This window comes from Syngnathoides biaculeatus, chromosome 14 (genome assembly GCF_019802595.1).
Source record: "Syngnathoides biaculeatus isolate LvHL_M chromosome 14, ASM1980259v1, whole genome shotgun sequence".
NCBI lineage: Eukaryota > Metazoa > Chordata > Actinopteri > Syngnathiformes > Syngnathidae > Syngnathoides > Syngnathoides biaculeatus.
This window is the reverse complement of record NC_084653.1, coordinates 17,826,033-17,841,141: the sequence shown is the minus strand read 5'-3', so window position 1 is coordinate 17,841,141 and position 15,109 is coordinate 17,826,033. Positions and strand designations below refer to the sequence as shown.

The 15,109-nt window shown below is 43.2% G+C and overlaps 1 protein-coding gene across 3 annotated transcripts; it reads right to left on the bottom strand.

Moving 5' to 3' along the window:
• Positions 1-325: 325 nt before the first annotated feature.
• map3k19 (mitogen-activated protein kinase kinase kinase 19) lies at positions 326-14,844 on the bottom strand. 3 transcript variants are annotated; one of them, XM_061842354.1, is made up of 17 exons: positions 14,342-14,844; positions 11,397-11,589; positions 9,982-10,173; positions 9,627-9,784; positions 8,208-8,323; positions 7,317-7,492; positions 6,842-6,896; positions 6,224-6,323; positions 5,574-5,690; positions 4,654-4,808; positions 4,439-4,473; positions 2,966-4,357; positions 2,158-2,256; positions 1,700-1,938; positions 1,384-1,636; positions 1,098-1,306; positions 326-1,010 (listed from the first exon to the last, which is right to left on the bottom strand). In XM_061842354.1, exons 1-17 carry the CDS (start codon positions 14,545-14,547, stop codon positions 872-874), a joined length of 3,834 nt encoding a protein of 1,277 aa, XP_061698338.1. In that variant the 5' UTR covers positions 14,548-14,844; the 3' UTR covers positions 326-871. The 3 variants fall into 3 exon arrangements, with proteins under 3 accessions (XP_061698338.1, XP_061698337.1, XP_061698340.1); XM_061842353.1 differs by lacking the exons at positions 11,397-11,589; positions 14,342-14,844 and having other exon boundaries at positions 2,339-4,357; positions 9,982-10,380; XM_061842356.1 differs by lacking the exons at positions 6,842-6,896; positions 8,208-8,323; positions 9,627-9,784; ... (1 more) ...; positions 11,397-11,589; positions 14,342-14,844 and having other exon boundaries at positions 2,339-4,357; positions 7,317-7,348.
• Positions 14,845-15,109: the final 265 nt, after the last annotated feature.

Below are 15,109 nucleotides of genomic sequence, written 5' to 3'. Positions count from 1 at the left end.
AAAAGATGACATTCTGGTGGCAACCCCAAACGGGATAAGCTGAAAGGAAAAGAAGATGATTAATCCATTTTCCAAGCCACTTATCCTCACAAGGGTTGCAGGAGCAGGGCGCCTCGTCCAGCTAACTTCGGGCAAAAGGCCGACTACACCCTGATCTCGTCTCCCGTCAGTCATGGCACATTTTGATACCACTGAGCAGGAATCGATCTCACGCTGCCTGTAGCACCGGAAGATGTCTGTACCACTACGCCATCGGTGAGTCTACTACAAACCAGTACCTGAGTAATAGTCATGGAAAAATGTTTATTAGAAAATGCCAGCTGTCTGATATATCACCGGTAATTGCTGTGTATTATGTGAACCTGAAACAAATTCAGAAGTGTATTTTAAGATACTTGCCCTTCGCATTAATTAGTACCCGAGATGTATCTCTGGTTTAAAAAAAAAAAGGCTAGTTAGTCTCTTCTATGGTCTTGGTTATTTGGCCTTGTTTAATCATTAAACAAGATCAACTGACAAGAGTTGAACTAATTATGGAAAACTCGACTTCAATGCAAAAAAAAGCTTACCTGGATTCATCAATTATAAAAAAAATACTTCAATAACAGGCATAAGTGGTGTATCTAAAAGCAAATCATGATTTGTCAACAGTCTGAAGCTCAATTGAAGGGTTGCATTAAATTGATTGCAATTTTCAATATTGACACCAACAAAATCTGATTTTGCAGTTCTATATAAATATATTAGAGTGCTTAAGTTGTATATTTCTGCTTCCCTGTCTGAGCTGACAAGAAAATGCCTTGTCTTTTCAGGCACAAAACTCAATTTTAGCAATGGAATTTAATAAAAGCACATCAAACACTAACGCTTGTCACCCACATAATCCATCTGGGTGACCGCAGAAGTTATTTTTCCGTGCTTTCCAAGAAGTAAGCTCAGTCCTGTTTGTCAGTCTTGGGATAAACGAATGTCGGAGGAGTTGATCTGCCGATGGCCGCAAACTCTGGTCGCTGGACAAGAGGGAATACAATTTAATTAGTGACACGGTACATTTTCATCCAAAGTTGACCATGTGAAGTGGTTCTAAAATTTCGCACCGTGTCAAGCAGATGTTCACAAACTCCTTGGCACCCTCCGAGAATCCCTCAGGCAAAGATGGCATCAATCCTCTTTTGGCCCCAATGTAGAACAAGGCAGCTATCTTGTCCATGTGTGCGAGGGGGGGTTTCCCCGTGGCCATCTCATAGACTGTGCAACCCACACTCCATATATCCGACTTTCTGCCGTAGCCTGTCTCACTGATAACCTGTGGAGTGTTGTGATGGTTTGTCTTGGCGTTAAACCAGTCGTACTTCAGTGAATCTGAAGTCTGCTTAAGCATACCTCTGGAGCCATCCAGTACGGTGTACCGTGGAGAGACTTGAGCAGGTCCCCGCTGCCGTTAGTGGTGTTGCTCACGCAGGTGACGCGTCGTGCGCAACCAAAGTCTACAAGCTTGATGACCCCGGTGGGCATCAGCATGACATTGTTTCCCTTCAGGTCACGGTGAATGACCTCGTTTAGATGAAGGTATGCGACCCCTTTCAGGATCTGGTGGGTGTACAATGCCAGAACCCGCTCTGGCAGAGGACCGAATCTGGGGGGGGGGGGGAGACCCAAAAAGTTGTAAAACAAACTTCATTTTGTCACTTTGACCAACCTGTGAAGGATGCTTGCAATGGATCCTCCTGGGATGTACTCCATGAAGATGGAAACCATGTGCCGGTAAAGGGAGGTCCCGAGGAAACCCACGATATTGGTATGGCTCAGCGTTTTAAGAAGCTTGACTTCCCCCTGCAGTCGACTGTACTCTCTCCTCGCAGCTTCTGGGTTGGAGGCATCCAACGTCACCTGCTTCACAGCTATTAACTGGCCTTGGTTGGTCAGGCCGCAGTATACCTGGTCAGAAAGTTGAACCTTTATGAAATTTGATGGTTTAGGCACAGACTTTCCCGAAAGTATTCTGCTTCTCTTTGTTAAAAAAAGTGTCAACATGTACAAAACCTAAACTTTTGGTCATGTGTTGATTTGTGCAAATATACCTTAGAGGTATAAGGTCTACCCATGGCCAGGGATGGTAAAAGGAGAGTTAATCTTGGTACAGTATACTGTACTCACTGTCCCGTAGGCTCCGCGGCCAAGTACTTCACCCTTAGTCCAAGTTATAGTGTCATCCAAACCAGAGCCGTGTAAGGCAGCCAAGTCCATTGACATGGTCTGGGGGAAAAAAATTACAATTAAAGTTGCCAATCATAGTTCATTAAGCAATTGTAGCTATTTATTTTTGGGTCAGATTTACCCCAGAGTTTTTATTCCTTTCTAATATGTGATCGTCTCCTTTTTGGAATTCCATTTCCAGGTTTTGAGGATATGTGTCAATGGATATATCTTTCAAATCCAGTGAGTTCAACTCTTCAGCCAGACATTGCAGCAAGTCATCTGTAAGCGGCCCATCCCCCACGCCATCCAGAAACTTCTGATAAACTGGTGACATGACGATGTGGCTGCTACTGTCATAAGATGTCCAGGTGTCAGTCATTGGGACTTGGTTGTTTTTTGATGACTCAGGAATAATTTGATTTATACTTCCTGGCTTAATTCTGATATTTGCTGGATTTAAAAATGTTTCTTCCAGATTTATCTGAGAATGGCCATCAATTTTACATGTAGACCTAATTGATTTTTCATCTGATTTTACCGTTCCAGAGTTCTCTCTGTAAAGATCTTCCTCTAAGGCGGATAACATTGCCCCTTCCGGTCTTTCTAGAGCATTAGAGAAAACTACAGTCGTCTCTGGTTTCTTATTAATCTCCCGTTTGTGTGCCCCCTTAGTTGCATGTAAGAGGTGAGGTTTCACCCGTGAGGGCAAAGGTTTTGCTTTGCCTTTAGTTAAAACCACATTTGTCTCTCCAGGGCTTCTGCTTACCTTCTTATGGACTTGTTTTAGGGATCTGTGTTTGACTTTAGAGTTTTCTCGGGACTTCCTGCACAGAGGAGACTGCATTTTTTTGTCCTCACATTTGATTGGATTCCTAAGATGATCATAAATAGGACCGGCGAACATCTCATAAATAGCTGGTCCTTTGCCCTCACTCTGAATAGTTGTAAACATGTCCTTATATGTGATGAAATCCACAGCGGATTTAGATCTTTGCAGCCCAGCAGCTTCTGGACTCTTGAACTGCTGAGCGTTCTTCAGTTCACTGGCTGTTGGGCACTGTTGTGCTGTGCTGTTGCACACCTCATCAGGGTTTCCCCTTCTGGCATGTGCACTAACTGTGCCCCTGTTCCCTAGTAAGTGGGTATGACGGGTCCTATTAACTGCTTTATGCTTGGACTTGGACTTGGACAAAGTCTCAGTAACCTCTTCAGTGCCAATTTGCTCAAGGCTTCTTCTAGCACCATCTGTCGATTTATTGGCAAGAGAGAGTTTTTTGGGGGCTTTATTCAGGTTTAGGATGCTTCTGTCTTTAGGTGCCAGTCTGTCTTTGGGCAAGTTGGGCCTCACTTCACAGTTTGCAGTGGTTTCTTTTGTAGTACTTTGGACAGGCTTGAATGTTTTTTTCACTTTTACTTGACTGAGATCCGTGCTTTTGTTAATTGGGCATTTTAATTGTGTTTCCTCTACAGCAGAGTTGCTATTTAACTTGGTACCCTCAGTTGTAGAAGAGAGCTCATCACCTATCTTGAAATCCTTTGCAGTTGTAGGTTTACCCACAAAGTAGCCCTTGATTGTTGGACTTTCCTGCTTCGTGGTCCGAGTGCAGCCATTGTTAATATAATAATTGGGTTTTGATGGTATTGATGTTTTGTGTTTCACCAGATCTCTAGTTGGGCTTCTGTTGTAATCCTGTGCTGGACAGTTCACAGGTTCTGGTCTCGGTATGCATGTTGACTTCTGGACCAGTGAAATGGAACTGCTTTTTGACTGAGATTTTAAACTCTGCCGCATCTCTCCATTGCAGAGCTCATTCCACCTGTCTTTTGGATGCTTTGGATCCTTGGCCTTAGTGAACATCAAGTCTGTGTTTTTTGACGTATGTCCTTCGTAATCCTCATCTTCCGGATCAGTAAAATTGGCACTGGAACTGCTGTCCTCACGTCCACCCCTGGTGGTGAGGCTGCTGGTACCTGGGGTGTCCCACGAAAACCTCTGCCTAAGATGGGTCCTGGAAAGGGAGCTCCTAGTGATGGGTTTCAAGGAAACACTCTCCTTTTGTGTTGATGCAGCAGAATTGTCTCTTAGCCTGAGGTCCAGTGGTTCCAGCTGGTTGGGCATCCAGAAAGGAGGAGCAGGTTGCAGAGCCAATACCTTACCCTGTTGTAAAGCCATAGAATATATAAATAACACTTCAGGGAGGGTGTATATGTTTTTCGTCACTTGCTGTTTGAACCACACCTTTTGTTGATTGATTGGGTCATGAGGCCCCAGTCCTGCAGACAAGGATAACATTTTACAAATTACAATTCATTAAATGAGTTGTAAGTATGAATTGATTTAGAAAAGGGAGAACCTGCAAAATTGCATTGTGTTCAAATACTTACTTCCCCTCACTGTAAATACCGCAAAACATTGAACTGTAATTCAAAAACCCAAATTCTTAACAAACGTACGTGTCTGAATATGTGTCCTGGCCTGAAGCACATAGTTGGCACACAATAGCGGTTCCATGATGCTGGGAGCTGATTGGCTGAGCTTGCTTGGATCTGGTACGGAAAGCAGACCAAAGGAGGATGTAGATGCCTCAGCCACACTTCTTGTTCTCTGCCTGGGAAGGACACGAAAATGTGACTTCATGGATGTCTCTATCAAGTGCGCAGTGAGGGATTAAAGATCACAGGTGCGCAACCTTGGCCTTCAAAAACTGAAATTCCTCAGGAGTTCTGCAATACGTCAATCATGGAGAAGCTGATATCCAAACCCCTACCTTTCATTCAGTGGTCTTGTGCCCCCATTTGCTCTTAAAACTTTACTGGATAGCCTACTTGTGTGCAACATCCTTATGAAACATCATCTTTCTTCTTCAGTCTCTCTTTGTGTATCTAGGACAATGTTTGGATTCAGATTCAGGAGGAACTAAGTTGACCAAACTCTCACTGTGTGAATCGGTGTTGACTTCATTTTACAAGACAATCAGGACAACCAAATATTAAAACTTTACAAAACCCAGTTCTTGTGGATACCTCTGAAAAATGACCACAAACCAGTCTTAACCAAAGAACTAAAGACACCCAAAACCAACAAGCTGCTGTGGGACATCAGGGCAAAAGGGGACCTCATTGGCTGTAAAAATGAAGGAATAGAGGGTGTGCATTTGTGAACAGTTCAAACTAACAATTGACTACAACACTGTCACTTACTAGAAAAAGGAATCAAGACAAAAAACAAAAAAAGAGCTGTAATAGGTTTCTAAACAAGTGCTTGTCAAAGTATTTTGTACTTCAGCCTTTGCAAAAATCCAGAAAATAAGTCAAAGCCAGGTGATATAAGCTAGTTCATCCATCTTCCCTCATTCCACCTGCCCACTCTGTACCTGTGTGTTGGGGGCACAGGCCGGCGGTTGCTCCTCGCAACCAGCTGTCGTGATGAGGGAACAGGATCCATTTGCCTCCGGCGGCTGCATTTACTGTTCAGGCTCGGCAAACTTACCCTGCAGCGGGATTGGAAGCACAGATTGGAGTTTGATACGTCGGTTTTGCGGTGATTACATATATTATCTCGCGTTGAGGTGAATACAAAACCAAAATACGCATCCCTTCTATCTCTCTGTGTCTACTTCCAGAAACTGGAAACCTTCTCTGAGTCCTTATTTTCTTCTCGCATAACTTGGACTTTATTCAAAAGCGAGGCTTCCATGTAAACGACAATGGGGCTGATTCATCCACCGCCCCCGCACTCACTCACTCAGTCCCTTCCTTTCTGTTTCTAACCTGTTTGGGGAGAACAGGTTGTCCTCTGGCCACAGTGACAGGTGGCTGCATAACAATCTGCGAGTGTAACCGGAGAGGCAACCATTCTCATGCTGATGTCAAAGTAGCGGGCACTTGTTGACGGAGGCGGTGTGGATTGAAGTCGCCGTGTATTAACTGTACACGCGTATCCTGATGTGTACACAAGTGTTTGTGATTACGGGTAAAACCCGTGCTTGGAGAAAGGGGCCTAAACGTGCTTCCCACTGCCCACCTGCTTTCTGTCATTCCTTCCCGGCTGGCTTGAGTCAAGTCCATCAGCGTTTCTGCGGCGTTTTGGACTCTGTGAGGACTCTCCTCATCTTCCTTGTCTCCTTCAAATGCACAAATGATGTCCGTTTAGCCACTTTAATCGAAGACGACAAGAGCATGTTAACTACATACAGTACAATACTTGGAAAGTATTAATACTTGTGGATAAAGCAAGGTTTATTACCTTTTTGTGCCAGGTGCTCGCTGATATTTGTACAGTATTTCCCAATCCTAAACCCGTGTATTCTTTTGTTTTTGTCTTCTCCCTGTATGAATGAACCTGCTGGCTCCGAGGTAAACTACCCAATGGGCAGCTGGTACCACCACGGAAACCCCTCCCACCCATCCACACACGTTAGTCCATCCCACCCTGTCCTACCTTGGTTGTTCCCTCCCACTCACTCCCTTTTGATACCCAATTGATGCTTTAAAAGGTATAAATCAACGCTTTTGACATTTGATACAGCAATATCAGGCATCTAGAAACAAATCAATCAAAGTATAGCGTGCAACCCCAATGATTGGACTCAAATGTCCTTTATCACACAGCTCATTTAGCCTCATTGGAAAAACTTCCTACCCTCTCTGGGGCTTTTCCAATGGTCACGTTGACACCCCGAAGAGGCGAATGTTTCCTATAAACAATACACAAAACATATTCTTACATTAATTAATTAATTAATCCAGTCCACCAAGCATTTTCAGCTGTCTTGCATTACTGGTTCCATTAAATGACATTTTTTGCAATTTTAATTTATCTCTAAATTTTGCTCTTGTATATGTTCAAATTCATTCATTTTTGCTATTCTATATATTCAAACATTATTTTTAAAAAGTACAGTTTAAAATGTTTTTTACACTTCACAAATTTAAAAAAAATATTTCAACAATTAATTGTTCATTGAGTCATTGTAAATAATATTATTAAAATAATATCATTAAAATTAAATGATAGCACATTTTTATTTACTGGACATATTTGTGTTTATTTTATTACATTTTTTGAATGCAAATAATTAACCATGATAAGGATTTATTAATTATCACTCACTCACCTCACTGTAGGCAAGAAACAGGTCTTGAGGACTTATTAACTGAGTGGGCGAACTGGCAGCTGACTGATCGCTGAGGCTTTCCGGGTCAAACTTGAGGTCCAAAAGTCTAAGCTCTGAGTTTAAATCCTGACCAGAACGGTGTTCCTCCAGAGTCAGTGGTGACGCCGCGCCGGCATCTGTAGTTCAAATAAAAGATGATCAGAAATTGTTTTCACTCGGCACTCGGAACTGTTTTACTCTCTGAGACTGAGTGAGAGTAACTTGTCAGAGCGGGTCAAGCATTTTCAAATCTTTTAAGTCCGCATCCCCACCCACCTGCAGCCCGGTGTCGTTTACACAAGGGGCTCAGCTGCTGTCAGTGTCACCCAAGGAAGATTTTAAGAACTTTGTCATTGAAGTTTTGTGTTGAGGTGATACATTTTTTTCGGTGCAGTACAGAGATGCGAAGGGCTCCGGGACTAGGTTAGCCTCAAGCCCCCCAGAAACTAAATAAATTTGCCTCGTTTACAAAAAACCTTTGGTGACTGGATAAACATAATCATCTTATTTTGCTACTGTGCTCAACAAAGTGTTTGTTTGTCTTTATTCCTGCAAAGCCTTTTGCTTTAAGGTTTGAATTGTAATTTTTTCCCACACATTTCAACGAAGCTAAGAGTATTTCATTCATGCTGTGTGCGCGCATGACAAAAATCCCTCCCTCTACTTTCTACCGCTTATCCTGTTCAGAGTCACAAGAGCCAGCTGACTTTCAAACGCCACACAAAAATACCCGACTGAGAATCAAATTCGGTTTTTTTGTTTGTTTGGGTGATTTGCACGTGTGTGTGTGTGTGTGGTGTGTGTGTGTGGTGTGTGTGTGTGTGTGTGTGTGTACTGTATGTTTGTCCTTACCTGCAAAACTTATGGCATCGAGGATCATGTGGAGGAAGTCTTCCTTCAGTCTGCCGTTGATGTTGGCAAGGTAGCAGAAAGCTGAGCTTCCTCTTTGATCTTGGACCCAGAAATTTCTACGTTTTAAAGAAAGAACAAACAATTCATTTTGCAGTTTGGACAAAAAGACGCAATTATGTATTCCTTGCTCAAAAACAAACACTAACCCTGTTAGCTTTATCTTTGAATAATATACATTTCTGGCTTATAAGCTGCAACTTTATTCACACGCTTTCAACCCTGCGGTTTTATGCGGTAATACGGCTAATTTGTGCATATTTCATAACGGGGGCACTCAAGCTGAAAAGGTAAGCGTGAGACTGGTGTAAAATATGTGCCGAGGAAGTGACTTTTACCGGTCCGGTCCTGTTAGCGCTAGTGTTACTGCTGTGTCTCAGTGATTTTTACCAATATGTTGTTTTTTTTTTAACCGGCCCCGTTAGCACGGCGCTAGCTTTAAACTCTCTGTGTACTTTCTTTGTAAATATCTCGTGTTTCATTGTGGTCACTTGCGGCTTTTACACACCTGTGGCCCATGTATGTACCACATGGTATTTCCTTTACAAATGTACTGGGTGAGGCTTATAACCAGGTGCGCTCTTTAGGACGGGAATTACGTATGCTTATGTTAATAGATATTAGGACATGGACACAAATCTCATCTCCACCACGACGGTGGATTTGAAATGAAACAAGCGCTTTAACTGCAGACATTCATCTTTAATTTGAGGGAAATCTCATCCAAATTTGGTAAGTACAATTGGAATTTTGTTTGTGTATGTGCCTCCCTTCCACTTTTTAAGAGACAAACAATAATAACAATGACAAATGAGCAAGAGTAAAGACTTTTTACTACTGTACTTGGTTGCAAATCGTTTGCAGTCAATTACAGATTTAAGTCCGAAATGCAAAGAAATCACCAGGTGCTGGATTTCATCCCTGGTGATGATCAGCAAGGTCTCGATTGCAACTGACTTCCGTTCCTGCCTGTTCTTGGGACATTTGCCATTCAGTTTTGTCTACAGCAAGTGGAATGCATGCTCGATTGGATTCAGGTCAGGTGATTAACTTGGCCATCGTATAAGCCTTCAAAATCTAGTTGGTTGCTTTTGAGGTATGCCTCAGGTCATTGTACATCTGGACTGTGATGCACCATAACAGAATTATTTCCCTAGTGAATAAAAAACCCTTCACAATTGTTGACCAGATCAAGAAGACTCTCCAGGAGGTAGCGAATAGGAGTCAAAGACAACGTAACAAAAAATCTGCATCGGGTGTTGAGTATATTCATTTATGAATTTTCATCACTGCAGTAAATGTTTTTTTTTTTTCCCCCCAACAGTGAGAAAGTAATCATGAAGCGATCGGTGTTTTTCTTACGCAGAGAGCCTCAGAAGTTGTTTGACCACTTGGATGGGTCTGTGTTGCCACGGCAACGGCGCCTCGCCTTCAAAACGGTCGATGTCTCTGATGGCGAACGTGACTGAAGTCCCGCCGTCGCCGTTGGGAACGTTTGCCTCCAATTTGCCCGTCTGAATCTCACACACACAGATGTTGCATTAAGGTACAGTATATGGTACTGCAGTGCACATTTGGACTGTACTTAATTTAGTAATGACTTCATGGTCTGTATGAACAGTTCAGACGCAAAAGCAGATGTTCAGAAACAACAAAAATGGATATATCTGCTTTTGCGTCTGAACGCTTCGTGTATTCATCGTTTCATTTGTTTTACCAGCAGTTGCTGGACTGTGCGCAGGTCCCCATCAGGCCGGGGGGCCACACAGGGCCACCACATCAAGCCCAACAAATTCTTCTGGACTCCAGGGGGGCTGACGCGTAGCGCTGTCTTCTTGGAGCCATTGCACAGAGTCTCGTCAGCCCCGGCTTGCAGCAGATGTTGTAGAAGGATGGCAATGAAAGGTCTCTACAGACGTTTGTACACACGACATACGGGGACACCACAAGGGGAGAAAAGTGAAAGGGGCCCTAGAAAATCGTGTTTTCAATTTGCAGCTATTGTGTAGAATCACAGGGGATCCTACTCATGTGTAGATAGATAGATAGAGTGATTATTGGGTAGAAAGATGATTCATAGATAAATTGTGTCATGATCCTGCCGCTCCAGCGCGAGCTGTGCGGGGTGCCCGCGCAGGTGCGCTGATTGGAAGGTGCACACCTGCGCCTCATGCAGCCTGATTATGCTGTAGATTTATATGACCGCGATGACAACTGGCCGGCGCCAGTTCGTTGATCTTCATGTCCCGTTGGTGTGCTCCGGTATCCCTGATCGAACCTGTGTGTACCGACCTTCGCATGTTCTCTGACCAACCTTGTAAGCCTGACGACTCCTTTGATACTTCTGCCTGCGTTGATTGTTCCCCTGTGTACCGACTCCTGCCTGTCCGCTCACCTGCTCTCTTCGCCCGACGTCCCGCTGCTGCACCGGACTGGCTGCTCGATCCCCTACCTCTGCATATAATAAACGTGTCTCCTTGAACTACCTTGCATCGTCCGAGTCCTGCATTTGGGTCCTACTCTCGTTCTGATGGGACGTGACAAATTGATTCTTGAGTAGATAGCTAGATGGGTGCAAAGCAGCTGGGTAGACGGATAGGTAAACTGATTCTTGGACAGATAGATAGATAGATAGATAGACAGGTAGACTGATTCTTGGGTAGATAGATAGATGGGTGCAAAGCAGCTGGGTAGACAGATAGGTAGACTGATTCATAGATATATGGGTACAAAGCAGCTGGGTAGATAGATTGATTCTTGGGTCAATAGATAGGTACAAAGCAACTGGGTGGACAGATAGGTAGACTCATTCTTAGATAGATAGATATATGGGTACAAAGGAGCTGGGTAGATAGATTGATTCTTGGGTCGATAGATAGGTACAAAGCAGCTGGATGGATCGATAGAAAGCTGGGTAGTAAGATAGATGGGTGCAAAGCAGCTGGGTAGACAGATGGATGGATGGATGGATAGATAGATGGGTACAAAGCAGCTGGATGGATAGATAGATTCAGCCCGCTGTGAGTGCACACGCTGAACTTTTAGTAAAACTGCACTTTTAATGGAGCTGCGAGTGTCTAGCATGTATATAGGTGCTGGTTCAAAAGTAATGAAGACAGTTTAACGAGTTACCAGAGTGTTTCCATCACTGCAGGCTTTGGTAAGAGGATTGCGGCCTCGCTCCTCTTCATCTTCAGCGTTGAAGACCTCCAGGTCATCCTCAGCCTCCGCCTCTTGGCTGATGCTCACAATAATGACCCGCGAGTCCTCCACCTCTTGCTCTCTTCGCAGCATCGTACCTCTAACACTCCTCACTTCGCTCCGTCTTTACAGACATGATAGAAGCACATGAACCCAATCGGTGATTAACTCGAGAATGAAAATGTGGAACAACGCTAAGATTTTGGTTTCTGTATGCTCGGTTGTGCGATGTACTGTAAGTCTCCAATGATCGGTTTGTTTCCACGGAGACGTGTCACATTATCCCTGCTACTAAATCACCACAATGCACATCATTACTCATGCACGTACATTCCGGGTTACGTACAGTTGTGAGGAATTGTTCCGAAATAACAATCAATCATTAGGAAAACATGAATGACAATCAGTTGATTAAGGTCAGGTCCTGACATTTGAAAGTCGAGGTGGGGAAAGAGCAATGAAACGTTGGCCTGGCCGCAAGCAGTTGCTCAGTACTGTTATTGTAAGTTTTGGACTTCTGATTTATTTTGATGTTCGTATGATTTATCTCTGCTCTTTTTCAGGTCGGGCTTCCACAAAAGTATCTGATGTCTTTTTTTTTTTTTTTTTTAGGGACAGACCGACCACACACCAGCCTGGTTACTGACACCGATATTCACCATTTTGGCACAGGAGTCTTTTCTTTTTCCAGGCGATGAACGATAAAAGCTCAATTTAAAGGTGAACTTGAGAACATTTTATTTATTTAAATGTTAATTGAATTTAATTGAACTGCTAACAGGTGGCACAGTGAATCAGCTGATAAAGTGGTAAAGCGTTGGCCTCACAGTTCTGAGGAACCGGGTTGAATTCCGGCCCCGCCTGTGTGGAGTTTGCATGTTCTCCCCGTACCTGCGTGTGTTTTCTCCGGACACTCCGGTTTCCTCCCACATCCCAAAAACATGCATTTCTTATGTATTTATTGCTCCTAGGTGTGATTGAGAATGTGGTTGTTTGTCTTGAACTGCCCTGCGATTGGCTGGCAACCAGTTCAGGGTATACCCCGCCTCCTGTCTGTTGACAGCTGGGATAGGCTCCAGCACTCCCCCCGACCCTCGTGAGGATAAGCAGCAAATAAAATGGATGGAGGATGTGATAGATCTCTTAAGATTTTAAAAAAAACTGAACATGTTGTAAATCTGAAAATATGTATGATAAACATATACTTCAAGGCATTCAACCTAAATTACAAAAACATATAATTGCTAAAATCATTTAGCCAGTGTGTGTGCATGCGATTGTGTGCACGTTTGTGTGCAAGTGCCCCTCTGAGAAACCCCCCTGGCCCCTGCCCGGCTACCCCAGAAAAACTGTTCTCAAACCGTTATTGGTCATGAGCTATATACAATAATATTTATGCTGCTCATCTATTTCAAAATATATTTAGACTAATTCTTGGTAATGTGGTGAGTAGAGGGGCGGTGCCCTCAATTGGTTAGCCCCCAAGGATTTTGATATGGATCGTTTATGCAAAATTGTCATTTAAAACCAAACTTTTTGTTGACTTACTCAGATGTTGTTTCATTATTGCATTCATTGCCGAGTCCTGTCATCAAAAAGAAACAAAAAAAAAAACATTTCCTTTCTCAGCTTTCTAGTCCTTTCCGGTCTTCTTTGCACAACTCTTGCTGCATGTTTACACTCGGTTGCCTGGGGGACGCCCAGACAGACTGGCACATTTCGAAATACCAGGAGGTTTCTTTTCCCTGACACATAAGACCAAAAAAAAAAAAAAAAAGTGAATATTGACCTTCTCTGTCATCATCATTGCAGGATTTAAAGGCTGAGAGTTTGTGGTCAGTAATGGTTTGGATAAAAATGAAAAGAATACATAATATTGTGTGTGGTTAGGGCACTCATTTCCACATTATTTCCAGCTGTATATTGCATCCATTTTCTACACTGCTTATCCTCACTAGGGTCGTGGGTATGCTGAAACCTATAGCACAGTTAACGGCAGGTGAGGGTTGATCTACACCCTGAACTTTTTTTTAATGATTTTAATAATGTGAGGCACCTCAGTATGAAACACACAATATAAATACATTTGCTCAATAAGATTAAGTAGTAAATAAAAAAATGCATGGACTGCAGTCCTTTATTTTTCGACCACTGTTGATTTGTAAACCAACTTTGCAGGTCTCCATCTGACCGCTAGATGACAGTAGCCGACAATCTAATTTGAATAAACTATGTCGGCTTTGCACCTGTCCAACCATCAAACTCTACATAGTCATAAAATTCCACCTTGGATACTTTTACACCAACACTTAACTTTATTATTGCATTTAGAGTATTTATAACGCTATCTTACTGTTCAATAGTATTTAACTGGGCTACATATAACAACACAAAAGAATACTTTGTTAAAATAAAGTTGAGAGTGGCAAGTATTCATTGGTCCAATTGGAACCCGAAAGAGTGCCTCCACCCCCCCCCCCCATCCCCCACTCCCCATCCCGAGCTACTCAACCCGCCTCCCGGTGCAGTAATTGCAGTGTTTGGGTCTGTCCCCCCCACCCGTACGTGTCACCTCCGCCCATCCAGTGTGCCCGTCCGTCGTCACGGCGGGGAAGGAGACTCGCATCACATTCACGGACGGACAAGCATTGTCGCCACCAGCTGCGGAGCGTTTCGGGCTGCTGCGCGCGCCCCATGGCGCACCGAACGCGTCGCAGTAGCGCGCACTGCGTGGAGCGTCCCCGGGGTGGAAGCAGGTAACTGCAAATGAGCTCCCACCTACACCTCCCCACTTCCCTTGCTGCATTCCACAGTGGACTTCTTTTTTGTTACTGTTTGTTTTTTTTTTTTTTTTGCGGGTGTGTTTTGTTCCGAACCTTTCACTGACTGTGGTGGATCCGCACGCATACGTCTTGTTCGGCGTCCAGCAGGAGTCTTTCCTGAGCCCCTGTGAGAGCCTTCTGTGCTCCCAAATAACTTTGAGTCTGGGGGTCTTTTTTTTAAAGTGGGGGCGGGGGGTGTGCGCCAGAATGGGAGCTCGGATGAGGGCAGTCCAACAGACACAGACGCTGCTGTGGATCATCGTGGGTAAGTCAACAACACAACAATGTCACTGCTTCTGCTGCCTGTCGTGACTACACACACAAAAGGGAGGAAAAGTGAAACAACTTGAAAAGACACACACAAAATTAAGTTGCACTGCCGTTTCTTTAAATATATTTTTATTTTTATCTCCTTTGAGATATGGGTGTTTACATGCATTTTAATGCACATTGTACAACAGGTGAATTTAAATTCATATTGCACTTTTCTATTTCAGTATGAATTGTTACAATGTTTTATTTACTTGGGTCAATTCAAAACTAGTGATATGAGCAACTTCCACTGCCTTTTACTTTTATTTAAATGTCTTGTAAAGTGACATCAGGATGTATTTTGAGATGTTATGCTTATAGATGCATATTAATGTACTATACAACTCCAACTTGTGTACCTGCGTCTGTTCAAAATCACAATAGACAGATGTTTTGATTGATTTACATTTCTGGATCTCATAGAATAGATTGTGTTCAGATAAGAGTTCTTTGTGTTATTGCCTTTTTTAAAAGGAATAAATAAATATATCAATTAATTTAAAAGGTTAC